Source organism: Pagrus major, chromosome 1 (assembly GCF_040436345.1).
Source record: "Pagrus major chromosome 1, Pma_NU_1.0".
In the NCBI taxonomy this organism is placed as follows: Eukaryota; Metazoa; Chordata; class Actinopteri; order Spariformes; family Sparidae; genus Pagrus; species Pagrus major.
In genome coordinates, this window is record NC_133215.1 from 8,860,069 (window position 1) to 8,886,588 (window position 26,520).

Sequence of the window (26,520 nt, forward strand, 5' to 3'; positions counted from 1 at the left end):
TAACAAACACTTAACAATACATGCAATCTGAACTGAACAGCGGCACCCGCCATGAATGAAGCACAACATAAATGAATTAAACAAAAGTATAAGAGTCTTTAAGAAGGCACCTAAAGTCTTATCCAACTGTAATAACAAAATTAATTTAAATATAGATGGTGGACTGTTTAAATGATACTTTGGCAAGTAATTTTCCCTTACGGTTTCATTCAAACAAAACGTGATTCTCACCTCCCAGACAGTTGTCATTACAAAGGTTACAGACCCGCTGATTCTTATCCAAGCCCTCATTTCTTCTCTATACTTTGGTTCCACCCAGACATCTTCCCTGTGTCATATCCCTCAGTTAAACAAAAAGTCAGTTGGTGAAAAAGCTTTGTCTGTGCCCAAGTCAAAATTATGGACCTCCCTCCCTACTGTAAATTATCTCAGCCCAACGATATCATTAAGAAGCAATTTCAAACATAGTTTTACTCATTAGCATCATCTTATTTCTTATATGCATGAGTGTGTCTGGTCAAAGCAGTTCTCTTGTTTTCTTTGTTTTCTGTGTTTTTACATACGGTCACTGCTTCTGATGTGGTGTTTTAAAGCTCCCACAGGTGCTTTGTAAAAGTGGGATGGGGTGAGAGGGCTGACCAAGGAAGCGTGCCTTAAGGCTCTTTCAGGACAGGAAGCAGGAAACTCAATGGCAGCAGAAAATGAAGGAGGATGTAGTGTGACCATGTCAGATGTCTCCCACTTGCTTCTTGAAGCAGAGCAAATCCCTGTGCTCACCAGAGTGTGATTCTGGAGAGACCTGTGCAGGTCACTTTGGGGTCTGAAGGATAATAAACTTGGCTTTTTTCTTTTAGAAGCTTATAACTTGAATGAAGTGCTCTGTGCATGCATTAAACCTGGGCCCTATATTTACATATTTTGGTGTGTAAATGATTTGTTGTTGTTGTGTTATGTTGTGCTGTACTTCATGTACTCCCGTCTGTCATTGCTGTGGGATGATGTGTGCAAAGCTGATGTGCAGTGTTGTGAAAAAGAACATCCCCCTGGGGACAATAAAGTCTTACTAACTAACTAGTTTACCTTTAGGAACTGCCAGCAAGAATTCATTTCCAAACTCATGGCTAACTTTTTGACTGATTTTGACAATCTAGATGAGGCAACAACTTTAACAACCTTTAAGATACTTGTGAGGTGAACCTCCTTATGAACTGCAGGAGAGTAGCTGATCATCAGACCAACCCCTCCTCTCAGTCATACTGTTTCTTGTCTCTTTGCAGCCGATCCTATTGATGTCCTGAAGGTCCTGGAGCTGTCAGAAGACATGGAGGGCGTGTCGTTGGAGGCAGGACTGTGCACCAGCAGAGAGGGACGAGAGGAGACGGACCTCTCCTACAAGATCGACAAGAAGATTCAGCTGAGCGCGCCCACCAAGCAACTCTTCCCTTGTATGTTTTAATTTAAATATCTGTGGGCTTCTTTGATACAGTGTATAATAACGTAACTGTATGAATGTATTTTTTCATTGAGAGCCTTTGCTCTAATATGTGTGTTCCTTCCAGATTCGCCTTTCCCGATGAATTTCTCAGTGATGACAACAGTCAGAGCTGTGAAAAGCTCTCAGGTCTTTCTCCTCTCCCTGTACGACTCACAGGTACATCAGGATTTTGGAACCTAACTTTCACTCATCGTGCTGAAATATTTAACCACCATATTAACATATAAGACTGACCTTGAGCAAAAACTAACTCCCTTCCAACCATAGAGCCTACAGGAAGTGCTTCTGAGATGCTTCATCAGAATGGTTGCTGAAATTTGTGAAAGACTAGTTAAAAATTCTAATGTTGAAATGTCTTCAGTGAGAGCGCACAAGTACCCGAGTAGTGCCATTTATCCCAGCATCCCTCTTTCCTTCCGTCCTACGTGTCTCTCAGGGCACACAGCAGCTGGGTGTGGAGATTGGCCGTTCTCCTGTCTTCCTCTATGAGGACCATGAGGGTCAGCCACCTCCAGAACTTTACCCCACCTTCAGGAAGATCAACCTGGCTGATGGCAAGTGGGTAACTTCACACACACAGACACCCATACACACACGTTTAATACACATAACCTTTTCTTATTTTGCTGGATTCTAAAAACACAAAACCTTTCTCAAAAATTGAATTTCTTCTTCTCTGCTTCCTGCCAGGTGGCACAGAGTAGCCTACAGTGTGGAGGGCCAGTCAGTGACTCTGTACCTGGACTGTGTCAAACTGGACACCCTGGACTTGCTCAGAGGTTTTGACCCCCACATCAGCACTGATGGGGTCACTGTGTTTGGAACACGACTGCTGGACGAAGGCGTGTTTGAGGTAGGACTATGAGTGTGTGCGTTCTCTGTGCCTGTGTGTGTGTCTGTCAGATGAAATGAGTGGAGGTGAAACTCACATGCACATCGCACTTATTAAAGGGAAGAACCAACATCATCACCTCCATACCAACTCATTTGGGTTTAATTAAAACCAAAGACTTGGCAAAGATTACAAAGAATGAGAAGAGACAGTAAGTTCCTTGTGTGTGGTAAGGAAGTGTCTTTGCTTGTTGCTGCTTGTTTGATTTCTACATCAAATGGTGACAAATGAATAAACAGAGAGGCTAGTCTCCCTTTACTGCCCTCCAGTGGCTGTGAGGATGTACTGCACCTTTCCCACTACCCTAGGGATGGATTTGAATGCATTCTCACATAAAACCTCTGACAAATAACTAGGCCACTATATGCGGTTGAATACATATCTTCTCTGACTGCTGCCCTGCTAAAAAAAATGGAAAAATCTGTCACTGTGTAAAACCTTTTAGTTGTGCCTGAGGCCTTTAGTTGTGTTTCTGTTGTGTCCTCAACAGTGTGAGGCCGTTTTGACAGATCTCAAATGTGAACTATGACCTTTGTTTTTTAGTCCATTGTCAGGTGGTCCATCTGTTTAACTGAGCAACTCCCTTCCCATGTTTGGCTTGGACTCCCTACCATGTGTGTGGATGTGTAAAATAGGTTGAGAGAGAGAAAGAGTTTGTGTCTTGCCTGTGGATTTAATGTGCTGGCGCCACTTGAGATTGAAGCTCTGGAGACGATTAAGTGCAGAGCAACGATAAAAACCAGCCTGTTAAGCCACTTTGATCTGACTAAATGAACACATACAGTCAAAGATAAAGACACGGGAGACAGATGACAGGTCATTCGTATAATTAATGGCATATTGTACAGTGAAGACCAGTGATGACATCCGTAATGTGATGCCACTTCATGTGATGATCATATGGTTTCACTTATGTAGAGTCACAGATTTGTGTGTGTTTTTATTGTGACACAGGGAGACATCCAGCAGCTGTTAATCGTCGATGACCCCAGAGCAGCAGAGACCTACTGTCAGGACTACATCCCAGACTGTTATGCGCCTTTGCCTTACAACACCATATTAACAGAGGCTGAGGAGGTAAGTTCCCTTCTAATAGCCAATCACAGAGGGAAGATAGAGATACGTAAACCACGTGGAAAAGTCTCTGATAAAGTCCACATGGCCCATTCCACACATAACACACGCTGCGAGACATCTCAGGTGCTGAATGTTGTAAATCCCAACTGTCACTTTAATGGAAAAGGAGCCCCCAAGGTTTCATTTAGTACGAGGAAAGCTATTACAGGTATTTATGGACAGTTTGGAAGGCAGATATGACAACAAGATGAATGGTTTAATTATTTTCAGCCATGTATATACATTAGATAATCCTCTGGGTAACATAAATTTAAACATTACTGTGGGCTGTGAAGAAACATTCACTGCATGCTGAGTTAAACCCCTGTCAGACAGACTAGATGAAAATCCCACTAACATCTGCCATTTGTCTTCAGTGGGGAAGGGTAGAGTCTACATTTATACCTGATCAAATAATTCTGCAGTAGTCAGGGGTGTTTATCAACTCCAGCTCTGATTGTAAATGATGCAAACATGAGTCACGGAAATCAAAGAGGTATCAAAGGTAACCAACGTAACATTGTCACTGGCCTCCATGCTGCTTTTTACTTTTCCTTGTTTTCCAGCACGTTTGTGACGTTAAAATGACACAACAGGAAACAGAACTGTGTAAAACTGTAAACATATAATCAGGTGTTTAGCTCAACACTGTTTGAATATAAATTGCAGCTCGTATTGACAGGCAAACGCTAACATCTAACCACTAGTTGCAGTTTGAGATGCCTCCAGCTGTTAATTTCCTTTCTGTCGATGCAACATTTCCACTTTAAAATGAAGTTATAAATCTTTAAAGGCTCCTAGTGTCTACTTAGCTCTCTCCCTCTCTCTCTTTTACTTCATTTTTCTTCTTCTCTTTATCCCTCGCTCTTCACAGTAAAACACACTACATGGTTTTGTGATCCAATACACTTTTGGATTTGAAACCTTTCCCAGGAGTGTGGAGCCAATGCTCCACACTCCTGGGAAAGGTTTCAAATCCTCTTCCGCTGCTGCTGTTTGATTCATCATCTGGCTTATAGCTCAAAACACTCCAGGAATCCTGTTTTTTTTGTGTGTGTTCAGTTTTTTTTTATTGCAACATCACCAAAAATGCAATAAGGATGATAAAGCCAACGGAAAACATGGAATTTGAACTCAGATAAAGCCATCATGCTTAAACAGGCAATCCTGAAGGAGCTAAGCTAAAAATACTACATTGTAGCCGTGCCATGTATTGCATGTGCCCAGCATTTCTTGGCCTTTTCATGATATAATTCATGTAACGGAGCACTCAGCCAGACAGGACTACTAGAGGCAGTGAATCTCATATCTCAAAAGGCATCCATCATGTCAAAAAGTTACATTTCTGTTCATTTTATTATTTATTTTAATCGATTTTAATGTTCTATGTGAGCTCAAACAAAATGTTGTACAACATCACAGATCGACTCTGTTTTGATTCTTTTACGGTCTTCAGGTGGAGAGAGCTCCTAAGAAACATGTTGTGGAGGAGTTTGAGGAGTTTGACTACAGTGACCTCTATGACGACATGTCTGTTTCCACGGTGACTGCAGGTCCTAATGTCACCGAGTATGAGGTGAGACTCAGCAGGGAGATAAGCAGCACGAGCTTGGCTTTGTGTCTCTCATTCTGTCTCTCATCATTCATCTTCGCGTGTGTTTTATTGGACAGATCGTAGAGTACGAAGACTATGACAACACAACAGATTACGACCACGTGAACGAGTATGAATATGAGGAAGAATACGATGAGCGCTATGGACCGGCCGAGAGAGAACGGGAGCTCTCGCTTAACACAGAGGTACCATCCAAATGATCAGTTACACATAAAGGATAAAGGACATAAAACTAACCCTTTCATTCATCTACATTAATGCTGTTCATATGTCCATATGTATCTAGGATATACCAGAAAAAGGACAGAAAGGAGAGCCGAGCTTTTTGGGACCGGTGAGAAAAAACAAAACACCACCACACGTGCTTGATTTTGGTCCTCAAAATGTTTTGAGCACCGACTGAAACGTGCTACCAGCATCGAGTCTCAAGAAGAAGAAAGGCATCAAATATCTCATGAAATTTTTAGTGTTGTTTACTTATTCTTTCATCAGATATTCCATCCATGTACTATTTTTACTCACTGTTTGCATGGTTGGTTGACCGGATAGTTCCTGATTTGAGAAAATAATTTAAGACATAGACAACAGTGATGAATCTGGAAGTTTTGCTTTTTCTTTTTCAAAAAGAAAAAAAGTTTTTGTAGGTTCTAGGTATATGATTAATAGTAATACAGGAGGCCAGTATTGAATTCAATTATACAACTGGTATTAATAGTTACAGGTTAACCAAACACCTCAGAGAAAAAGTGAATTTCTGTTAAATTTCTGCAGGGAACGCAGATAACAGGACCACATGGGCTTCCAGGACCGGAGGTTAGTAAACTTTGCTGCACGACATCTGATTGAAACACATTTTTCTTCAGTGTTTAGGTTAAAAAAAATGTGCATGTTGGAAAGACAGACACAAATGTAGTTGCTTTAAATACAGAAATGTAATGCCATCAAATATTTTTTGTCCATGTGTGCAGGGAGAGGCAGGGCCTTCTGGAATCACAGGACCAGTAGGACCTCGAGGAGACACCGGGGAGCCGGTGAGGACCGTCCTCAAGTTGCTGTGTGAGTGTCCACCACTTGTTGGTATCTCTCGCTAACTGTCCTCCTATGTCTCCTCTCAGGGCCCTCCAGGGCGACCAGGCCTTAACGGAGCTGATGGGATACCAGGCCCCCCAGGAAACATCATGCTCATACCGGTAATGGAGATGTTTCTGTGTCGCCTGAGGCCTTACAAGCTGCAGTGGGGTTGCTATGGCAGTTATTTGGACCTAATAACCCTTAACGGAGCCGTAGGGTGAATGGGAATGTGTGGATGTTGTAACTGAGAAATGGGCTTCCTCAGGATTGTTACATAAGTTTGTTTGGCTTCAGAAGTTAGACCATCACCTGCCCCTCACTTCACTTTCCAGATTGCATACCTGGAACACACCACGTATAATTTATGTACTGTAGGTGTCAAACAAAATTTCAACCAAACATGCAATTTAGCTCATCAATGAGGTCCTGGACAAGTGTGTTTGGCCCAATGTTTGTTTTTATATCAGTCAGCTGTGGTCCGAAGACACAATTTACTGATCTCCTTACTTTATTTGATGTTTACATCTGAGGTGATTGTGACAGTCATGACATATGATTCACAAAATAACACCATACTCCTCAAACCATTCATAAACCCGTCATGCCCTGTAGGGAATCACCTGCTTGTTATGTTTCTCTGCTATGTTTTTCAGATTTTTCCTTTCACCTGTCTGCACCTTTTTATGTATCAATTTAATAGCAGTGCTACATATTGGCCACTAGGTGGGGTATTGAGTTTGACTGAAAAGCATCTTGTGCACGTGTGTCTCTGTGTGTGCAGTTCCAGTCAGGTGGTGATCCGAAACTAGGTACTGTGGTTTCTGCACAGGAGGCGCAGGCTCAGGCCATCCTGCAGCAGACCAAGGTATACAAACATGTGAAATATTATAGTCACATTATAAACGCACACGGAGCTATTATAGAACTACTGCAGTTTGTGTGTTGCTATTTGACTCCCTCCTCCTCCTTCTGCCTCCTCCTGTAGCTGGCAATGAAGGGACCACCAGGGCCGCTCGGCCTCAGGGGTAGACCAGGACCACTGGTGAGTGAGATCCCATCATTTTGTAAATGTAAATGTGTATAGTCTGCTGTTTAATGTCAGCGAATCAGAAGACATACAGGCGCAGGTGAAGGATAAATAATCTCCTGTATAGCTTCAACAATAAATCGATGAATTTGATTAATAGTCAATTACTAAATTAAACGGCAACTATGATAACCGATTAAACACAGTCATTTTTCAAGGAAAAAAAGTCAAAATTCTCTGTTTCCAGCTTCCTAAATGTGGATATTTTCTGTCATCTTCTGTCATGTCATCTTGATTGACATTTTTCACAATTTTCTGACAACTTTTACTGAGGTTTTCCTTTCCCCTTTTCTTTCCCCTTCAAGATTAAGTGGCTGGTCATGCTACTCTACTACTTAGTAGAAAAAATACGTTACTTCAAGCAACGTAACAAGATTTTCTAAATACCTACGCAACCTGAACATTACTTAACATAAGTGATTAAACTGGTACTGTACTACAATGTGAAAAAAATGTAGATTCACACAGCACTAGACAATGGATCCCAAAGCAGACTTGTTTGGACAACTAAATATTCTAAGTTTTTCTTTCCCAGGGTGCACCAGGTCCCTCTGGGCTGAAGGGCAGCAGTGGAGACATGGGGCCAGCGGTAAGTCAGCTGGTTGTCATGGCAACACACTCACTTCTCTGTACAGAACCAATCACAATGTTGGTTTACAATAATGTCCATGTAGAAACCCCCTGCGTCACGTAGCTTATAAACAATTTAATTTTCTTTTTTTACGATGATATTTATGAATGACAGTAGACAGATAGATAGGTCGGACCACCATGTTTGGCTATATCACTTGAAACATTACAGTTACTGCTGAAAATCACAAGAAGTTTGCAGATTTCACATACCTTGTAATGCAGATCAACAGCCACTTGTCTACCCGGAAGTGATCTCTTTATCACTGGGACTTCTTTGCGAGCCGGCTCGACCGTCATCTGCTTTCTTTCCCCCTGTTTCTCTCCAGGGTCCTCAAGGACTGCAAGGTATCACAGGTCAGAACGGGCGAATTGGGAAAATGGTGAGACTATTTACTGCAGTCTTGATTCTAATCTGTTAATATGCTGTCATACTCTTTTCTTGAACATTTACACTATGTCAATGAGTAATCTATCATTATCTGATTTTATTGTGTTGTGTGTGTTAATTAGGGACGAGCAGGTGAAGATGGGGCCCGTGGTGCGATAGGAGAGACTGGAGCAAAGGTGAAGAAGAACTGATGTCACAGTCACACTGTTCACTCACTGACTGCTCTGTCTTCTTAAGATAGGAACTAACCCTTCTTGTCTTTCTCAGGGGGATAGAGGCTTTGACGGCTTGCCTGGTCTGCCGGGAAACAAAGGACATAAAGTGAGCTATCTGGCTGATTGAATGAGCAGATTTATCAGATATTTCATGATACTCATTGCCAACGTCCATGTATGTATTTTCTCAGGGAGACAGGGGTAAGCCAGGCCCTGTAGGTCCTGCAGGAGAGCCAGGAGAGAAGGTGAGAGATATTCATGATGACATCGGTTTGTGTTTCTGCATGTTCAGGGTGTATTAATGTTTGTGATTTTCACAGGGCTCTGAGGGGCCATCTGGACCAAGAGGACAACCAGGCGATGCTGTAAGTGTCAATGCAAAACAACACACAATGTATATAATGTATATATTTGTATAGATAGAATATCACATTTAAATTTAATGGCAGCGGTATTGGAAATATTGCTTGTTGCTTTCATGCTGAGAATTAGATGAAGGGATTGATACCACTCCCATATCTGTGCATTAAATATGAAGCTACAATCATCAGTCGGTGAGCTTAGCTTATCATAAAGACTGCACACAGGGGAACAGTTAGCGTGGCTCTGTTCAAAGGTAATTATATTGATTCACCTGCTTGAGAGGATGGTATCCAGTCTTTATGAAAAGTTAAGCTCACTGGCTGCTGGCTGTAGCCTTACATTGATTGAAATGACATGAGAAGTAGAAGTATTAGGGTACACACTCTCAATTACCTCCGATTATATCTCATTATATGTAACTGCAATGTGTATTTCAGGGTTCCAGAGGTCTGAATGGGCCCAGAGGTCGTCCTGGTCCACCCGGCCGGACTGTGAGTGTGAAATTTAAGTTGTGTAACTGTGTGCCAACATTCAGCCACACACATTAATCTCTACCCTTGACAACAGTAAAACCCATGAGATGCCAGTAATTATCTGCTATCTCGCCTCTGTGTTTATTAATGCAGATAAAAATTTGGCTCTTTCCCACCACCAACATAAATCCAGCTGTGGTGTCACTATCAGATGATACCTTAAGATAATGCCTTATCATGATGTAACTGCAGATCTCCATTTGTTAACACAATGTTACGATATTCTTATCTCATCTGAGAAAATGACTCTCTCTCTTTGCCAAATACAAAATTTCCAAACACCTCAAGCGGTCTCTTTCTACTTTGCATAACTTAACAGTGTGTTTGCACTCGTCGAAACACACGTTTGCACTTACGACCATCTGATAGCACAGAGAGGAAGCACTTCTTATTTAGTAAGAAAATATATTTATATATTTATGCCTGGTGTTGATTAATTGAGCATGAAATGCCTCAAGCAAGGAGGTGGTAGAGCCAAAATCAACAAGGTGGCTCATAATTTTCTGTTTTATTTAGCTGGCCTCCCAAGAGACTCATCTAACAAGCCGGAGGAAAATTTCTAAATTAAAGAGAGTCAGCAATGCAACCTCATTTTTAGCTTTTCTTTAGTCAGACTGGAAAAGAAAATGTGACACAAAAACCTGCAGCTAGAAAATAAAAATCATACAAGGGAATTAATAAATGCAGTATACAGCTCCTCCTCTGTCCTATCATTTTGTAATATCAAGCTCTTGTGCTTACCAAGATGTTTTTGATATACTGTAGAGGCCACACGCGTTTACTGAAGAACGCAGAAGATAAAACTAGTCCTGTTCACTAACTGTCTTCCTTCTCTCCTCACAGGGCATTCGAGGAATTGACGGGGTTCAAGGTTCAAAGGGAAACATAGTGAGTATAATGAAAAAACAGAATCAAAATATGTTTTATTAACCAAGTGAGCAAGCTTTCAAAGAACGTGTCTTGGCTTTTTTCCAATTAGATCACATATGTTAAAGTGACAAGTGCAAGAATGAGATGAGGAGTGTGCGACCAATAAGACAATAATATAACAGAGGAGAATGTAACGTGGTGTGTGGTCGATTTTGTTATTCCTGGAATGAAGCTGTTCATGTGTCTGCACAAAACACTTCCATTTACATCATTTCCTGTTCATCACAGGGACAACCAGGAGACATCGGAGCAACTGGACAACAAGGCAACCCTGGAATTGTGGTACGAGCAGAGAATAGACACTATAAATATATAACTCAACTGCATAAATGCATACACAGAAATACTAATGGTTCATCTCTCCTACAGGGTTTTCCTGGTCCTCAGGGGTTAGTCGGGCATCCAGGAGAGAAGGTAAGACACTTGTAATTGGATTTTTGGTAAGTTCCTTATAATAAGCATAACCGTCTAAGGCTTTTTTGAGGCTATGTTTTATAATACATTGTCTTTGAAAGGGATGAAAAAACAACAAAAAACAATTTTGTGTCTTCGTGCTTCACCACTATGTTATTGTGTTTAAATGTAATTTTTTATTCACATTTTATCAGTCTTTGACCACATTCAGTGCTCACTCCAAATGGGGGAGCTCCAAGAGCATAGTTAACTGTTAACAAGTACATAATAAAGGATTTGTTAACCTTAATAAGGCATTGCTCTCACTTTAGATCCAGCTGCTGCAAAAAGCAAAGTTGGCTGTCAATAATTGCATAGTTAACTGCCAATAAACACATAATAAAGTATGTATTAATCTTGATAAAGCAACAAAAAATACAAGATAAGGTTCAACAATCACATAGGTAAGTAAGTTAAACTCAGTGAATGTATTTGTAATGCTTTTATAAGCGAATACAAGAAACCTCTAAGGCTTGTATTAACTAATGTTAATCTTTCTTTTATGGCTCTTATAAAGGCCTTACAACTTAATAACTAGCGCTTATTACAAGGACATTAATATAAGATACATCGTTTCTCAATGGGGTAAAGGAGTTGAGATTTACCAACTTACCTTTGTTCCACAGGGGCCTCAAGGGAAGAAAGGGATGCAGGGCTTACCTGGAAACGACGGGCCCACAGTAAGTACATGTTTGAGCTCGTGTATATCAGAGGAGTCTTATTGACGTGATGCATTACTTTATCCCTAATCCTAATCTTGACATCACATCTATGTGCCTAACTACAGATACTGTCCTCTTGTCAATAGGGTCACCCTGGCAGAGAAGGCACTCCAGGTGAAAAAGGACTGCCGGTAAGTCTGCTGGTGTTTGTGTACAATGAATGCATGTTGTGTTGTTGTTACAGTTAACTCGAAGGTATGAAGGAGCAGTTTGGCAGTGTGGGAGGTTTGCTTACTTGTTATCTTGCCAAGACTCCCAGCTCTCTGTAAAAAACACAATTTGTCATTTTGACTGATTTAACAAACATGTTTTAACGTGTTACTTTGTGAGTTTAAGAGGTGCTGGTAGGTGGATTTGGTTACGCTTCAGTGGGGCCAAGGTAGCCGTTTCCCCCTGTTTTCCCAGTCTAAATTCAGACTTTTAGACTTCTATTGTCCATCAAAGGAAAAAATGATTTGCAGAAGTGGGTACAAACACAATACTGTACAAGAGGAGATGGGACATCAAAGCATAGAACCAGATCTGTATGTTAAAAGAAAATCAATCCAGTGGAGTGGTAGCAACAATAAAGTCCTGCTGAGCTCACTTTATGTCCTTTGTTTCCTGGCAGACCTGCTGCAGTAAAGGTTTTAGAGCAAATTAAGTGCATTTATTATACTTGGAGCATGGGAAAATTCAAACCTATTGCTGTTTGCCCTGAAGAGCCAGTCTAGGTGCTAAGCTAAACAGAGCATCATATTCAATGGACAGATATGATAGTGCTATCAATCTTCTCATTTAACTTGCAACAAGAAAACAAATAAGCATATTTCCCAAAATGTAAAACTGTTCTTTTAATGCTTGTGTGTTCATTTGTAGGGTCCTCTGGGAGTGCAGGGGCCTGTTGGATATCCTGGACAACGAGGAGTAAAGGTAAGAAACGCAAAGGTGAAATATTCCTGCTATGTGACTCTGGTTTTACTGATCCTCTGGTTTTAATATCACATGGTTAATTTCTTGGCCCATTATTGGTTGAGAAAATAATATTCAATAAAATGAAAGAATAACATGTACAGTATGACTGTCTGAAAATAAGGCTGCCTTTCTTTTTCTAGAAAAGTTAACTTTTTCCAGGCCAAATAATTCAGCAGATCATTATTGTTCTCACCAATAACAGTCAGGTTTAATGGCAAAGCATGGCAGCAGTTTGATATGCTTGCCCCTCATTAAGATGCCTTGAACAGCCAGCGATATTATATAATGTGTTTTCTGTTTTGATCTTGACTTCCAGTTTGTTTTCTCTCTCCTGTTTCACAGGGAGCAGATGGAATCAGAGGATTAAAGGGAAGCAAAGGCGAAAAGGTGAGATAAACACAAACATGGTAGAGTTTGTGCACACTGGGGATGTTTTGTTGTCTGAAAATATTGCATTACCTCCAGAGATCAACTGCAGTATGCATGCTGTTTGTCACTGCCATCTGTGACTTTATCTTGTCTGTTAAACTGGATTTTCACTCTCCTCCAATTCATTCTGCCTGCAGGGAGAGGATGGTTTCCCAGGGGCCAAAGGGGAGATGGGAGCGAAGGGGGACGTTGGAGACAACGGAGCTCCAGGTGGACGAGGAGAAGATGGGCCTGAGGGGCCAAAAGGCCAGCTGGGTCCACAAGGAGATGGTGGCCCTTCTGGTACTTCTGGAGAGAAGGTACAAAGCTAGGCTAGCATGTGGAATGCTAATCAATATTGATTAAAAAAAAAATAGCAGTAAATACTAAAAACACCATATCTTGTTTTTAGGGTAAACTTGGAGTTCCTGGGTTGCCAGGATATCCAGGACGACAGGGGCCGAAGGTAAAATGATCAATGATTTAATGAATGTGAAGATATTACTGATATAGTGGATATCGTTCATACAAAGTGAATATGTGTTCCTTCCTACTCCTCAGGGTTCTGATGGGTTTCCTGGTGTACTGGGAACTGGAGGAGAGAAAGGGAAGAAAGTGAGTAGAAGAGTGTTTAAAATAATGATGATATTATGTCTGGAAATCATATTCTTCCATTAAAGCTCTGTCTCTCGTTGTATTACTCAGGGTCCTGCAGGACAACCAGGAGGTGCAGGCCAGAGGGGTCCAAATGTGAGTGCTGTGTCTAAAAACACTCCCAAGTTCAGTAGGTAATGACTTGTACAGAAGGTGAGATGTTTGTGAAAGAAAACCACATCTCAAAGCTCCAGAGTTTACAGAGTGCACTTTTAAAACCAGGTGAGTCAGATGATGAGGGATAGAGAGCTGAAGTCCAGCCCCCTCCATTAGCTTTTGTCTTCTTGTGGAGGGACTCTTTGATTGTTTTTTCTGCGAGCTAAAATATGGCTTTGACAGTGTACTAAAGAGATAAAGTATATCGTATGCTGTTGAATTCAAACTGTCAATTTATTGTATCTGGATTAAAATGACAGAGATCAAATTTACTACCCAGTGCACGAGTACATACCTATTTAGATTAGGTACGAATATAACATCACTACACTGCTGCTTTACATTCAGTCAGGTATAATTAATTATTTTATAGTAATAATGGATCAGGTGATATTGTGTAATGTGACAGAGGTTGCTCATAGTGACAAACCAGCAGATAATTATCACTCAACTCTTAAGTTACCCTTAAAGATGTAACATTTTTGCATTGAAGGTTTCGATTTACTGTGCTGACCTCATAGTGTTGTTGTCGGCCGCAGTAGGCAGTTGTTTTTTAATTAAAGCTTCAAAGACAATGTGGAGACCAAAAACAGAGCTAGAAGAGAGTGAATGTTGGACTTACATTGTCAAGTGGCTTAGAGAGATGATTGTAAATGAATGTTAATGTTGCTCTGTGGCTTTTGGATGTGTAAGTAAGCAACTGCTTGTTGTGTTTGCAACTTGTTTCCACTTCCCCCAAATTACCAAAACAATCATGGAACAATTTATATTTTTCAAAACTTTTCTCAATATACCTGAGATATGGTGTTTATGTTAGCCTTCATCATTGTGTTCATCACCTTAAAATCACAATGCTCCTGTAAGTTCTCTGTATAGTGAGTCACCGGACACCTTCTGTCGGGTCGGTACAAGTCCATGGCTGTCCTGGGTTTGGTCTCACTCATGTTTCTTCTACAACAGGGTGCACGAGGTTCCAGAGGGGCTAAAGGGCCTACAGGAAAATCAGGAGAAAAGGTCAGCTGACTCTCCTCTCAGCCAATAGTAACATCCTGTCAGTCATTGTTGATGGCTGAATTTTACACTTTAAGCTGTGCTTTACCAGTTAAATCCATCACCACCTCCATGTTCTTCCTCCCTCTTACAATTTCATAGGGCGCCTCAGGACATGATGGGCCGTCAGGATCTCCTGGAGAGAGGGTAAGACAAATACTTTCAATATTTGAAAATTGATTTATTGATCAGTTGACTGATCGCCTGTTACATTGAATGGTTATGTTGTTTTAGGGACCTCAAGGGCCGCAAGGAAGGAATGGAGAGCCAGGACCTAAAGGATCCAGCGTGAGTTGTGACAAAACAGACTCTCACACACAGAGACACAAATTTAGAATGAATTAATCAGTCCTGGTATTTATTTCAGGATGTGTACATGTGCTGGAAATTTTTGAAAACACTTGAATGTCATAGTGGTGTTCTCAAGGTTTGAAAATGCTTGAATTTTGGATAAAGCTTGTTGTAACTCCATTACTTTAATATTAATTACTATATAGGATGTCAAGTCTAGATACGGGTGACACATTATGAAACATGAACCTTTTTGTTCATCACAAACAAACAAAAACACACAAGACAGATACATTTGATATCAAAGAAAACTGTTTAAAAGCAAGGGTAAACAGGAAGGTCTCTAACTAGATTAGAAACTAGGCAGCATTGTCAGAATTGTATTATAGATCAATAACGTGATTGAATTTGATGAAGATGGGACAGTGTACGTATGTATATAAATATGTAATTTACCACAGATGTACGTTGCAGAAAAAACTTGAAATCCAGTCTAAAACCTGAAAGTTATTTAGAAGAAAAAGAAGTGAAAAGAATATTTATCTACAGCCCTTCACAGTGAAAACACAATCTTAGAAGAATAGATTTTCTACGGGTTCCAAGCCTGAGCAAACAGATGAGTTTGACCTCTAAGTCAGTATTCGATTTTTTGCAGTTAACAGGTCCCTGAAACAATGTGTGAAAGGTTGAGTGGCAGGGATTGCCATTGTAAAATATATATAGATATGTTTTATTTTTTGGCTTGGCTGGCGGTGGTATTTTGTTGCTGTGCCAATATTTCATACTGCTTCAGGTGTTGTACTTTGTCATTTTCTGTCTGACTGAGAACGCACTGGAAGAGAAATCCGAGTCAAAGGCTGCTATGAATCACCTACAGTGGCCTGCAGGGGACCGTTCCTGACTTTGTATTTGAATATTTGACAGCTCAATGAATAAAATTCTGGCAGAGTGAAATCTAACAACAGTACTCGCAGACCATTTTTCCCCCTCATCTTTAAACTTTACAGGCATTACATGAACACTGCAGGTCAGTTTTTATCCTGAGCTTCCCTTGATTTCTTATCTTGGCATTTGTGTTTGTGTTTGTGTGGTTCTGTATGTATGCATGCATGTATGCGTGTTTGTAGGGTCCAGCTGGGAAGGACGGACTTCCTGGTCACCCAGGTCAAAGAGGAGAGCCGGTGAGTGAGGTCAAATTTCACAGTTTATAAAGGGTCATCAGTAACTGCACACACACACACACACCCACACACACACCAGAATATGTTTTTTACCCATCTCTTTCTGTGACTGCAGGGATTCCAAGGGAAGACGGGACCTCCAGGACCCATGGGTGTTGTGGGACCACAGGTGAGCTCAACAATATAGATCAGTTCTGTTATGAAATACTTCGTCCTGCCTTGTGCTTTGTGTCTGTATTGGTGTGATTAACCCCATCGCTTACGTGTGATTCAGGGCAAATCAGGAGAATCTGGTCCAACAGGGGACCGTGGTCACCCAGGGGCACCAGGTGTACCTGGAGAGCATGGTTTACCTGGGGCTGCTGGGAAAGAAGGTGGAAAGGTGAGTACACACAGTCAATCACACATAAACACTGATCATTGTCATCTCATACATGTTTTTATTGTGCAATGTTTTGTGGGTTTTTTTAGGGTGATCCAGGTTTACCTGGGACATCTGGGAAGAACGGTCCTGCAGGACTGAAAGGGTTCAGGGGGAGCAGAGGAGCCGCTGGAATCATGGTAACACACGCATGAATATACATACACCATACTCCCCACAAACTACTGAATGTATTAATATTTTGACTGATCATAAACCACATTGTTTTTAAATTATGTATGATCTTTCCAGGGACCTCCCGGTCTGAAAGGAGGATCAGGACCTAATGGAGCCTCAGGAGCTATAGTGAGTTACAGAGAAACTTTTTGGTTGCTTCTGGTTCAGGAGGGGCTTGTCTGTTTTTTTTGTTTATGAAATGTATGAAAATTTTGTATTAAGTTGTATTAAGAGACTGGTCATTTAATTTCAACTGAACAAATTCACATCAAAAATTTGCAGGGATGTCTTATAATTGAAACAGATATCAAACATCATTATGATTCCAGCATTTTTTTATGCATCTATTCTTTTAATTGCCAACAAGTTCAAGGACCGACTTGTCCTCTTATCTCTAGGGGTCGACAGGTGAGAGGGGCCCTTCAGGTCCAGCAGGAGCCATCGGACAACCTGGTCGGGCCGGAGCAATCGGAGGACCTGGACCAATGGGAGAGAAGGGCGAACCTGTAATTACATCTTATTTGTGCTTCTTTTATTATGTCTTCCTCTATTAACTTTATTAACACTCTTTTATACTTACATTTATACTAAATTTTAATCAATATCGATGGAAAGAAAACCACATAGGAAATATCTATTAGGATCAGTTGTTTCTTAATGTTTGTTATCTTTGTATCAAGCTTGAATGCAGAATGACACTTATTTAATGTTTTCCAGGGAGAGAAAGGTCCGATAGGACCAGCTGGTCAAGATGGAGAACAGGGACCTGTAGGGATGCCTGGGGCTACGGGCCCGGCAGGACCTCCAGGAGATGACGGGGATAAGGTAAAGTGTGGGTCTGTGAGTGAGTGAGAGTGAGAGATTGTGTGTGTTTGTACTGTTGCCATAAATTGCGTATCCTCTGTGTGTGTCTACAGGGAGAGCAGGGAGAATCCGGACAGAAAGGCAGCAAAGGAGACAAAGGGGAAGCAGTGAGTCTTGAGCTGGAGAACTATATCGACATGGCAACATGGACTGTATGCTATAACTATGTCTGAATGTCCTTCTCTCTCTCTCTCCATAGGGCCCTTCAGGCCCAGCTGGCACTCAAGGTCTCATTGGACAGCCTGGCCTTCCGGTCAGTCTTGCTCTTCTCGTTGTATTCGCTTTTTTCTTTGTTAACTGTCTCAAAAACTAAAAGACGCGCGAGTAGGCAAAAAGTCCAAACGATACAAGCATCACACATTTTGTTATCAATCCTGCCTTTCTGCCAGTTATATCAAACAATACACATCATTTAAAAGTCATTGACACTCCTCACTTTCCTGTGTGTACCAGGGTGTAGATGGACTGGTGGGCCCCCGAGGCCAGCAGGGCATGTACGGTCCGAAAGGAGATGAGGGACTCCGTGGCTTCAAGGGCGGTAGAGGACCAATGGGATTACAGGTGAGATTTGTTCAGCAGTCAGGGTGCAGATTACAGAAATCACGTCTTCTGAATAGAGTGAGAAAAGTTGGAGCTGCTTACTTTATTCCTCTAATCCTCTGTGTGTTTTAGGGCATGCCTGGTTTGCCGGGAGAGAAGGGTGAGAGTGGACATGTGGGACTCATGGTGAGCTTAAATCCTGTTCAAACACCTGTCCCATAGTTACATCTCATTTTTCCTTCATTTACACAAATTAATAAACTGCTGTTATTTCTCCCACATTACAAAACTGGTTTTAGGGTCCTCCTGGTCAACAAGGCCCCACTGGCCCTCAAGGACCTGTTGGTGGACTGGTAAGTCTCTCAGTAATATCTATGCATCCTCATCCTAGTCAACCACCTGTTTAGATTTCTGAAGAAACACTGATCTCCTCTGTGTTGTGCAGGGCCCCACTGGTCGACCTGGGATGATAGGAACAGCAGGTGTTGTTGGAGAGAAGGTGAAGAAATTGACAGTTTTTGCGAACAGAATGTATAAAACAAACTGTCTGGATTTCTTACATACTAGTTTCTGTCTCTCAGGGGGAGGATGGCGAGGCAGGTGACCCCGGTTCAGTCGGATTTCCAGGAAGGCTAGTGAGTGTGTTTGCTTTCTTTTGATCAAATACATCTTCAAATTTGCTCCCACCGTCTTCAGTTTTAAAGCTTCTCTGCCGCAGCCCTTTTAATTGCTCACTCTGTTCCTCTGCTACTTCAGGGAGAAAAAGGAGACCAGGGAGAGAAGGGAGATACAGGCCTTCCCGGAGCGGCTGGTCCTGCGGGAGCCAGGGGCCTCACAGGGGAGGATGGAGCCAAGGGCAATGCTGTAAGAAACATAGCAAAAACCCTGTCTTTAATATTGTGCTGCTATTTACTGCACAATACAATGCAACACCAAACTATAGTTTGAACCTGCATCATACTATACAATGCACTTTCCTTTAATTTTCTTGTACTATAACATATTTACTCTACACTGCCCTAGAAAGGCTAAACTCAGTGATTACATGTTTGGTTAGAATGTAAAAGCTAAGCACTGAATCTGATATTTTGATGCCTATTTGTATGATGTAAAAACTATTATGCCAGGAAATATTTTAATTCTGCCACAAAACTAGACTTCAAATCTACAAAATAGAGTTAAAAACCAAAGCAAACCACAGTATCTGCACTCTGGCTTTGGACATCTTCAGACACTTGAAGCAGTTGTTGCATTCCATCACAGTATCCTTCTAATGAACTGACATATTTGAAATTTAACTTGGTATTTTATATAACTAAATAAGGCTATAGCTACAACCGTAGCTCTGACTCTCTCTCTCTCTCTCTCTCTATGTGTTCAGGGTCCTATTGGTCTTACTGGGGATCTCGGACAGCAGGGAGAAGCTGGAATCAATGTGAGTGCCTGGTCTTTCTCTTCACCTTCCTCTTTCTCTTCTTCACATACTTGTATCAACATTAGCACATCGCTATGTATTCAGGTTTTATGATGCCACAAAGATGTCTTTAACTATTTTGTGGTTTCTTCTGCCAACTATTTTTCTTTACCCTTTAGGGTGTGGATGGTCTGCCAGGGTCTAAAGGAGACACAGGAGAACCTGGGAAATCTGTAAGTAAAATTAGATTCTTTCATTCATAAAACATGAAAGATGCTGTCATCATACTGGCTGTATAATAGTTTCTTTATATTTTTTAGGGGCCACCAGGAGCCGCAGGAGAACCTGGACCTTCTGGACCTCCAGGCCGAAGGGTTTGTGTGTTTTTGTTTACATGTGTCGGTGCTTGCATGCACCTTTGATGCACTCAGAATCCTCATTTTCTATTTGATTAAGTAAAAGTTGAACCCTCTAACCCCAGTAGGATGAAGTTGAGGGTATTTTTCTTAATGCATTCTCTGTGTGGGTGTGTGAGTGTGTGTTTGTGCATCAGTGCATCCGTATGACAGATTCAGGTTAAAATGTTTTAAAATGCTGTTCTTCAGGGCCACTTGGGAAAACCAGGGAAGGAAGGAAAGGCAGGCCTGAAAGGAGCGAAGGTGAGCGTTAGAAACAATTCTTTGAATAATAACATCTGAAGGCTCACAGCTTCTGAAGGTCACCCTGCTCTTTGTCTGTACCAGGGTGCTCCCGGTTTTGAGGGTCCCATAGGGAAGACAGGACCTGTAGGTGCTCAAGGACACCCTGGGAAGTCTGGTCCTCAAGGTTTAAGAGGGATCCCCGGCCCTGCAGTAGGTCACAGACTTGAGAGTGAAGCAGTGGAAGTGGAGCATAAAAAAGATAGAGGTTTAATTATTTCTGTCTGTGTGTGTTTCTCTCAGGGTGAGCAGGGTTTAAATGGACCCCCTGGCCAGTCAGGACCTCCAGGTCCCATGGTAAGATGACTCATCAAATGAAGTAGATAAAAAGAAAAATACTATTACAGATGATATTAAGAGAGAATAGTAATGATTTTGTTGACATTTTATGGAACAATATTAAAACGTAAATTAATCTTCTCAGGGTCCACCAGGATTACCTGGACTAAAGGGAGACCATGGCAAGAAGGGAGACAAGGTGCGTGCATGAAAACATACGTACATAAACATTCACTCTGACCTTGGTTTGACTTTGACCCTAAGCTCATTGGTGTCATCTCTGCAGGGTCATGGTGGTCTAATAGGTCTGATCGGGCCACCAGGAGACATTGGAGAGAAGGGCGACCGAGGACTGCCAGGAAACCAGGGACAGTCGGGTCCAAAAGGAGATGAGGTGATGAAAATACACACACTGGATTACAAACCAGGCAAAGAAGGAAACCTGTCCACAGGTTGGCCTTGAGTCCCACTATTATGTTAGGTGTGCAAAATTCAGTTGAACTGCGTACTGTGGTTTTGTTGTTGACATTTTTTAATTCTTCTTTAAAAAAGAATCAAGAATCAAATTTGTGACACTTCTTGTCCTTGTTGCAAGTTATCGTTCAGATTGAGGCCTGATTTACGTGCATAAGCAATGTACCGAGTGGACAATGCTGATTTCAACAAGGAGAAAGAAGATCTTCTCATGGGGACCCAACAACAACAAGGAATTTTGTTGTAGTTACCTCCAGCAGATCTACTTGCTGTCTCTGCCTTGACAGTTTTGTTTCTTTCGTGTTTAATATCAGGGTGCAGGTGGTCCACCAGGTCCCCACGGTCCCCCTGGCCCCACTGGTCTGTCTGTGAGTATACAAGATAATCTTGACAGTACAGTACACAAAAATATACATCACCATTATTATCATCTGGCTCACTGGGATTTTGTTCTCAGCTTAAATTATTTGCCTCTCTCACAGGGTGCTATTGGTCCAAAGGGCTCTAAAGGAAACCAGGTAACTGTGAAACTGTCTTATTGAATAAGTGAGAGCTACCATGTTGGAGCCTTATTCCACTCTAAATTGATCCCTTTGCTTTGTGTGTATTTAGGGTCCAATTGGTCCCAGAGGAGATAATGGGCCTGCAGGACCTCCGGGACCACCAGTGAGTTCTGCTGTAGATTCAACACCCATACAACTGTTAATACCTCACAACTAACTGTAAAATATTAATCTATTGCTCTGCTCTCATCACCTGTTTCTCCTCTCCTCCCTTCTCCTCAGGGATCACCAGCAATTGGGATGTCCCCTCTACCAGAGCGGGGACGGAGGAGGAGGAACCACAACTCTGTGGATGGTGCTGCGTTTGAAGAGGAGGAGGAGGAGAAGGTAACAGATGGAGGCGAGGAGGAAAGGATGCAGAGGGACCAGGAGGAGCAGAACGGTGTGATGAAGGAGAAGGAGGGCCAGGGCATGGAGGAAGTATTTGCATCTCTGTCCTCTATGAAAGTAGAGGTGGAAGGTCTGCGTAACCCACAAGGAACGTACCACAGCCCTGCCCGCACCTGCAAAGAGCTCTGGCTCCTCAGCCCCGGGCTCCCGAACGGTATTTTATCAGTTTGTGTCTCCTGACATTTTATTATCACAGCTGTCTGCCTGCATGCCCTTATCTATATCTGTGTGATGTTTCTCTGGTGTTTTTGGTGTTGACAGTTATATTACCCTTGTGTTTCTTTGATCTCTCTATCCTCCTCTCTCTTTTTCTGTCTCTTAAGGTGAGTACTGGATAGATCCAAACCAGGGTTGCCATAGAGACTCCTTCAAGGTGTTTTGCAACTTCACTGCACAAGGAGAGACATGTCTGTACCCTGACAAGAAGTTCCAGTCGGTTAGTTTTCATGCAGAAAAACACACAAAGACACACTAAATCTATAAATAAGCATTTGATAAAATGTTCAAAGCTAACAGGAGCCTTTGCCAAAAGCTGAATGACTTCTCAGCAAGAGATGAAACATGAGTGAGTCATCATTTGTGTGTTGATTGAGTGAACTTTTTTTTTTTTCCCATCAGGTGAAGTTAGCAGCCTGGAAAGGGGAAAAGTCTGGCACCTGGTACAGTAAATTCAGGAAAGGAAAACAGGTATAGTGTGATGGTTGTGCATGCTTTTGATGTGTGTGTCATGGAAGAGAAAATTGCTGTTCAACAGTGCTGCAAATGTGGGACATATTTGATTGCATGCTAATTAACAGGTATTTGTCAGTTACAGAAAGGCACTGAGCATTTAAAACATTTGGCAGACACTATTTACAACACTGTTCAGTTTGTATTATTTAGCCCGAACCATCAGATCAACTGAAGAGATCTGGCAGCAATCAAATCATATCAGAGCTTTTACAGGGGGGAAAGTTTTCTGTCTGACTAACAGGTTTCAGCTTATTTTCTAATGCAGCAGAAAGTCATCTTTCTCTTTTATAGAAAGGACAACGTCACTTACTGTAATGATAAATGACGAGGGGTTCATTGATGGGTAGGAGTAAAGTTCCCATCCTCTACATCATAGACTGGAGGTTTGAACCTTGAGTGTTCTTTCCAATGATGCTTTTGGCTGCTCCGAATCAAACCGAGCCATGGAAATTTGTTTTTCCATGAATGGTTTTACCACGCCAAGTAGAGCCAAAGTCATGGCCCCAGATGGACCGTATTTTGAAGTAGGCCCAAAGCAAACCCAACCCGCCTCCAAGTGGGCTGTGTGGTGGGACGCAACTTGTGTCTGTGTTCAGCTCTCAGTAATTTTGAATCTCTGTGGTTTGAAGTTTATCTCCTGTTTTAACCTCATTTAACTGTTATGTTACTACTGGTGAAAACGCAACATTTCCTGATTTTTGCTTCATAATAAAAGCTTTTAAATAACTAAATAACAGAGGGCTTTAAAATGAAGAATTTACAGGAAATAAATAGTATTTAAGATTGAATTAGTGGAGTTTTGTTAGCAGAGCAGGAAAAGTACTTACAGTCGCTCCTTTGACCACCACACAAGGCAAATGTGTCATCGGTTAAAGACACACCTGTTGTCATGGAAATCCCTGCCACACCCGGCTAATGTGCCGAATCAAACCAACTCAAGCCAAGCCAGCACATGTGTATGGAGAAACTCCATTGGTGGTGGTGCAGTCAGCTTGGTCACATGTTCTTACGAACAAAACTGTCTATACAAAGACAGGGAGCAGAAATGTTACAGTAAGTGAGTCACAATTACCATAATAAAATCCTCCACTTATCAAGGTTAGTGAAAAAAGCTTGCAGTTCCCACCAGAGCAGACAAAGTGTTATTTAAAGAGACTGGTGGAAGTCTGCCCGTGAAGATGGAGATGCATTCTGCAGTCCAGAATTCTCCTAGGGTTTTCTGAGGAGCACACAAAATGCTCTTGGTGAGTTCTGGCAAGGAGTTCTGTGTGAAGATGGCTCTGGGCGAGGAGTAGATTAGAAATGTGTTGCTCTGGCAAAAGATGAAAAACAGGTGCTGGTCCCCTCTGGAGTTTATAAGCTTTAAAAATATTTTTAAAAAATAAGCCAGAGGTTGTGGCCTTGAAAAACATGCCCTCATAAAGACAACTGCATCAACAAAGTGTAACAGAGGCTCACAAAAAAAACTTAACAGTGACCATGATAATTAACATTTTCATTATAATCAGGTTTTGACAAAAGCTGTCATTTGGCATTGAACCTTGTACAACTCAAAATTGTTGTGGAAGTGTTTCAAAAGTGATCTTGCAGCTTCAAAGCCCCTTTTCATGAGAAGCAGGCTTTGTTTTTGGGTAAAGCAGAGTATCCACACACTGAATCATAGCTCCTGAACTTTATTAGTCTAAACATGTATTGTTTCATTATTCATCCTGTGTCTGTTTCAAATCCTCAGATTGTGCTGTTTATACCTTTCTTTACCATCATTTTCTAGTGAGCGAGGTTGTGTGCAGATTGTTTTTATCATGCAGTTCCCATTCAAATCTATGTATCAATTTTTTCTAGTGGCATAGCTTTAGGGACCCCGTTGGTCCAGACTGAAACATCTCAACAAATACTGGATGGGTTGCATTAAAATTTCTTACAGACATTCATGGTCTTCAGAGGATGACTCCCTCTAAGACTCTGTGTCTTATGCCACCAGAAGGTTGACAGTTTTGTTTTTTTAATTAAATGTCTCAGCAATATTGGATCATTTACCTTGCAATATGGTACAAACATTCATATTCCTGTGTGAGGCAGCAAGTAAACGAACCCAAATGCAGACAGCTGGGCACGCAGACACAATTTAGTGATTTATTGGCAAAGGGATTATACATAAGCCTACAGACAAGGGTAGCAAGTCCAAACAGAAGTAGTTGAGAATCCCCAGATTAACCTGAACGGGGCAGGTAAAGGGTAAAGGCAGGTAGGTACAGAAAGGGTTCAGGTTCAGATGGCTGGAAAGCAGAAGTACAAAGCAACATTTACAATCTGGCACCAGACTTAGGAAAAGGGGCTGGTATACTGACAGGGTGACTGGGGAATGAGACACAGGTGTGGGAGTCAGGTGACCAGGATTGATAGGGGAAGTCTGAGGGCATCTGGTGGGCAGGTGGAGAATTGCAGTTAAGCTTAAGAACGATGCAGGGGATTTGCATTTTCAAATTTGGGTGTGATAAAAAACACAATTAACAATACACGCCTACTTTTCTGTGTACTACCTGTATGTTTATGTGTGTGTGTTATTCTGGTGTTTTTCCTCCAGTTTTCCTACTCCGGGTCAGACAGCATTCCAGTTCACGTGGTCCAGTTGACTTTCCTGCAGCTGCTAAGCGCGACAGCCAAGCAGACCTTCACCTACCACTGCCTCAACTCCGCCGCCTGGCTGCACACCGCCACCTTCAACCACGAGCATGCACTCCGCTTCAGAGGCAGCAACGGGGAGGAGCTGACGCATGAGAACGCACATTACATCAGTGCGCTGTACGACGGGTGTCAGGTGAGTAACACAGATATAAATTTGAGTGTGAACATTTAGGCAAATATTAGTTTTCTGAGTGTTCGATCGTGTTTCTCTCTCTGCTGTAGACACGCTCAGGGCAAGAGAGGACAGTGTTGGAATTTGATGCTCCGCTGTCCACCACGCTCCCCATCCTCGACGTGGCTGTGTCTGATTTTGGGAACGGGAACCAGAAGTTTGGTTTCCAAGTTGGCCCGGTCTGCTTCAACGGTTAACCAGGCCGGTGGGAACAGGAGTAATTTAATAGGAAAAAGAGCCATGGACACTTTTTACATGCAGGGAGAAAACTACATTCAAGACTTACCTGATGCAACATATTTATAAGTTGATTTACCTAAACCAGTGTTCCGTCATCTAAACTTTCATCTTTTATACAGACATTCATTCACTCACACTTGATTCATGCATCATAAGATTCATCTCATAACTGACTCACAAAGCAGTTCACTTGTACTCACTGTAAAAACCATTTCCTCAGTCACAAACATTTCTTATATGTCATTTCTCTTTGAAGGAGAGTGTGGTGCTATCACAGTTTTATCCATATCTGTTCATGCATTTATTGATCTGTGCACTCTATTCTCAGTTATACATACCCATACATAAATCTCCAAACCGTATGAACAGTGAATCATCTTCAGAAATACAAAAATACCATATTTCAAAAACCTTCACCCACCATCTCCTGTGTTATCATCAAACCTCAATGTGTTGTGTTTATTTTTGTTCGTTGTTGTTGTCATATTGTTATTATAATTATCTATTATGTGATGTATATTGGAGTGTAATTCATCACGGTGCTATTATGTAGCTCCTTGCGGAGTACATTACAAAAGGGAACTGGGGCAGTGCATTTTTTTTTATATTGTGAAGCCATATTTTATATTTTTTCAACATAACAAACCAAACTGTGGTACATGAT

General features: G+C 41.6%; 1 protein-coding gene across 1 annotated transcript in view; it reads left to right on the forward strand.

Moving 5' to 3' along the window:
- LOC141013227 (uncharacterized) overlaps positions 1 to 26,520 on the forward strand; it is a 38,295-nt gene extending 11,775 nt beyond the window's left edge. The window contains exons 2-66 of the mRNA XM_073487262.1: positions 1,278 to 1,445; positions 1,560 to 1,651; positions 1,932 to 2,053; positions 2,186 to 2,348; positions 3,342 to 3,464; positions 4,960 to 5,079; positions 5,175 to 5,303; positions 5,405 to 5,452; positions 5,890 to 5,931; positions 6,087 to 6,149; positions 6,234 to 6,308; positions 6,971 to 7,054; positions 7,175 to 7,231; positions 7,812 to 7,865; positions 8,236 to 8,289; positions 8,420 to 8,473; positions 8,565 to 8,618; positions 8,704 to 8,757; positions 8,833 to 8,877; positions 9,313 to 9,366; positions 10,252 to 10,296; positions 10,567 to 10,620; positions 10,708 to 10,752; positions 11,418 to 11,471; positions 11,600 to 11,644; positions 12,372 to 12,425; positions 12,810 to 12,854; positions 13,034 to 13,195; positions 13,288 to 13,341; positions 13,437 to 13,490; positions 13,581 to 13,625; positions 14,646 to 14,699; positions 14,838 to 14,882; positions 14,970 to 15,023; positions 16,154 to 16,207; positions 16,323 to 16,376; positions 16,482 to 16,589; positions 16,679 to 16,768; positions 16,881 to 16,934; positions 17,204 to 17,311; positions 17,523 to 17,630; positions 17,723 to 17,776; positions 17,869 to 17,922; positions 18,123 to 18,230; positions 18,342 to 18,395; positions 18,509 to 18,562; positions 18,655 to 18,708; positions 18,791 to 18,844; positions 18,966 to 19,073; positions 19,591 to 19,644; positions 19,803 to 19,856; positions 19,944 to 19,997; positions 20,229 to 20,282; positions 20,367 to 20,474; positions 20,565 to 20,618; positions 20,746 to 20,799; positions 20,887 to 20,994; positions 21,389 to 21,442; positions 21,557 to 21,592; positions 21,687 to 21,740; positions 21,860 to 22,181; positions 22,351 to 22,463; positions 22,646 to 22,714; positions 25,344 to 25,577; positions 25,667 to 26,520. Coding sequence (XP_073343363.1) covers positions 1,278 to 1,445; positions 1,560 to 1,651; positions 1,932 to 2,053; positions 2,186 to 2,348; positions 3,342 to 3,464; positions 4,960 to 5,079; positions 5,175 to 5,303; positions 5,405 to 5,452; positions 5,890 to 5,931; positions 6,087 to 6,149; positions 6,234 to 6,308; positions 6,971 to 7,054; positions 7,175 to 7,231; positions 7,812 to 7,865; positions 8,236 to 8,289; positions 8,420 to 8,473; positions 8,565 to 8,618; positions 8,704 to 8,757; positions 8,833 to 8,877; positions 9,313 to 9,366; positions 10,252 to 10,296; positions 10,567 to 10,620; positions 10,708 to 10,752; positions 11,418 to 11,471; positions 11,600 to 11,644; positions 12,372 to 12,425; positions 12,810 to 12,854; positions 13,034 to 13,195; positions 13,288 to 13,341; positions 13,437 to 13,490; positions 13,581 to 13,625; positions 14,646 to 14,699; positions 14,838 to 14,882; positions 14,970 to 15,023; positions 16,154 to 16,207; positions 16,323 to 16,376; positions 16,482 to 16,589; positions 16,679 to 16,768; positions 16,881 to 16,934; positions 17,204 to 17,311; positions 17,523 to 17,630; positions 17,723 to 17,776; positions 17,869 to 17,922; positions 18,123 to 18,230; positions 18,342 to 18,395; positions 18,509 to 18,562; positions 18,655 to 18,708; positions 18,791 to 18,844; positions 18,966 to 19,073; positions 19,591 to 19,644; positions 19,803 to 19,856; positions 19,944 to 19,997; positions 20,229 to 20,282; positions 20,367 to 20,474; positions 20,565 to 20,618; positions 20,746 to 20,799; positions 20,887 to 20,994; positions 21,389 to 21,442; positions 21,557 to 21,592; positions 21,687 to 21,740; positions 21,860 to 22,181; positions 22,351 to 22,463; positions 22,646 to 22,714; positions 25,344 to 25,577; positions 25,667 to 25,813 — 5,150 coding nt within the window. The 3' untranslated portion in view covers positions 25,814 to 26,520. The remainder of the gene's footprint in view (positions 1 to 1,277; positions 1,446 to 1,559; positions 1,652 to 1,931; positions 2,054 to 2,185; positions 2,349 to 3,341; positions 3,465 to 4,959; positions 5,080 to 5,174; positions 5,304 to 5,404; positions 5,453 to 5,889; positions 5,932 to 6,086; positions 6,150 to 6,233; positions 6,309 to 6,970; positions 7,055 to 7,174; positions 7,232 to 7,811; positions 7,866 to 8,235; positions 8,290 to 8,419; positions 8,474 to 8,564; positions 8,619 to 8,703; positions 8,758 to 8,832; positions 8,878 to 9,312; positions 9,367 to 10,251; positions 10,297 to 10,566; positions 10,621 to 10,707; positions 10,753 to 11,417; positions 11,472 to 11,599; positions 11,645 to 12,371; positions 12,426 to 12,809; positions 12,855 to 13,033; positions 13,196 to 13,287; positions 13,342 to 13,436; positions 13,491 to 13,580; positions 13,626 to 14,645; positions 14,700 to 14,837; positions 14,883 to 14,969; positions 15,024 to 16,153; positions 16,208 to 16,322; positions 16,377 to 16,481; positions 16,590 to 16,678; positions 16,769 to 16,880; positions 16,935 to 17,203; positions 17,312 to 17,522; positions 17,631 to 17,722; positions 17,777 to 17,868; positions 17,923 to 18,122; positions 18,231 to 18,341; positions 18,396 to 18,508; positions 18,563 to 18,654; positions 18,709 to 18,790; positions 18,845 to 18,965; positions 19,074 to 19,590; positions 19,645 to 19,802; positions 19,857 to 19,943; positions 19,998 to 20,228; positions 20,283 to 20,366; positions 20,475 to 20,564; positions 20,619 to 20,745; positions 20,800 to 20,886; positions 20,995 to 21,388; positions 21,443 to 21,556; positions 21,593 to 21,686; positions 21,741 to 21,859; positions 22,182 to 22,350; positions 22,464 to 22,645; positions 22,715 to 25,343; positions 25,578 to 25,666) is intronic.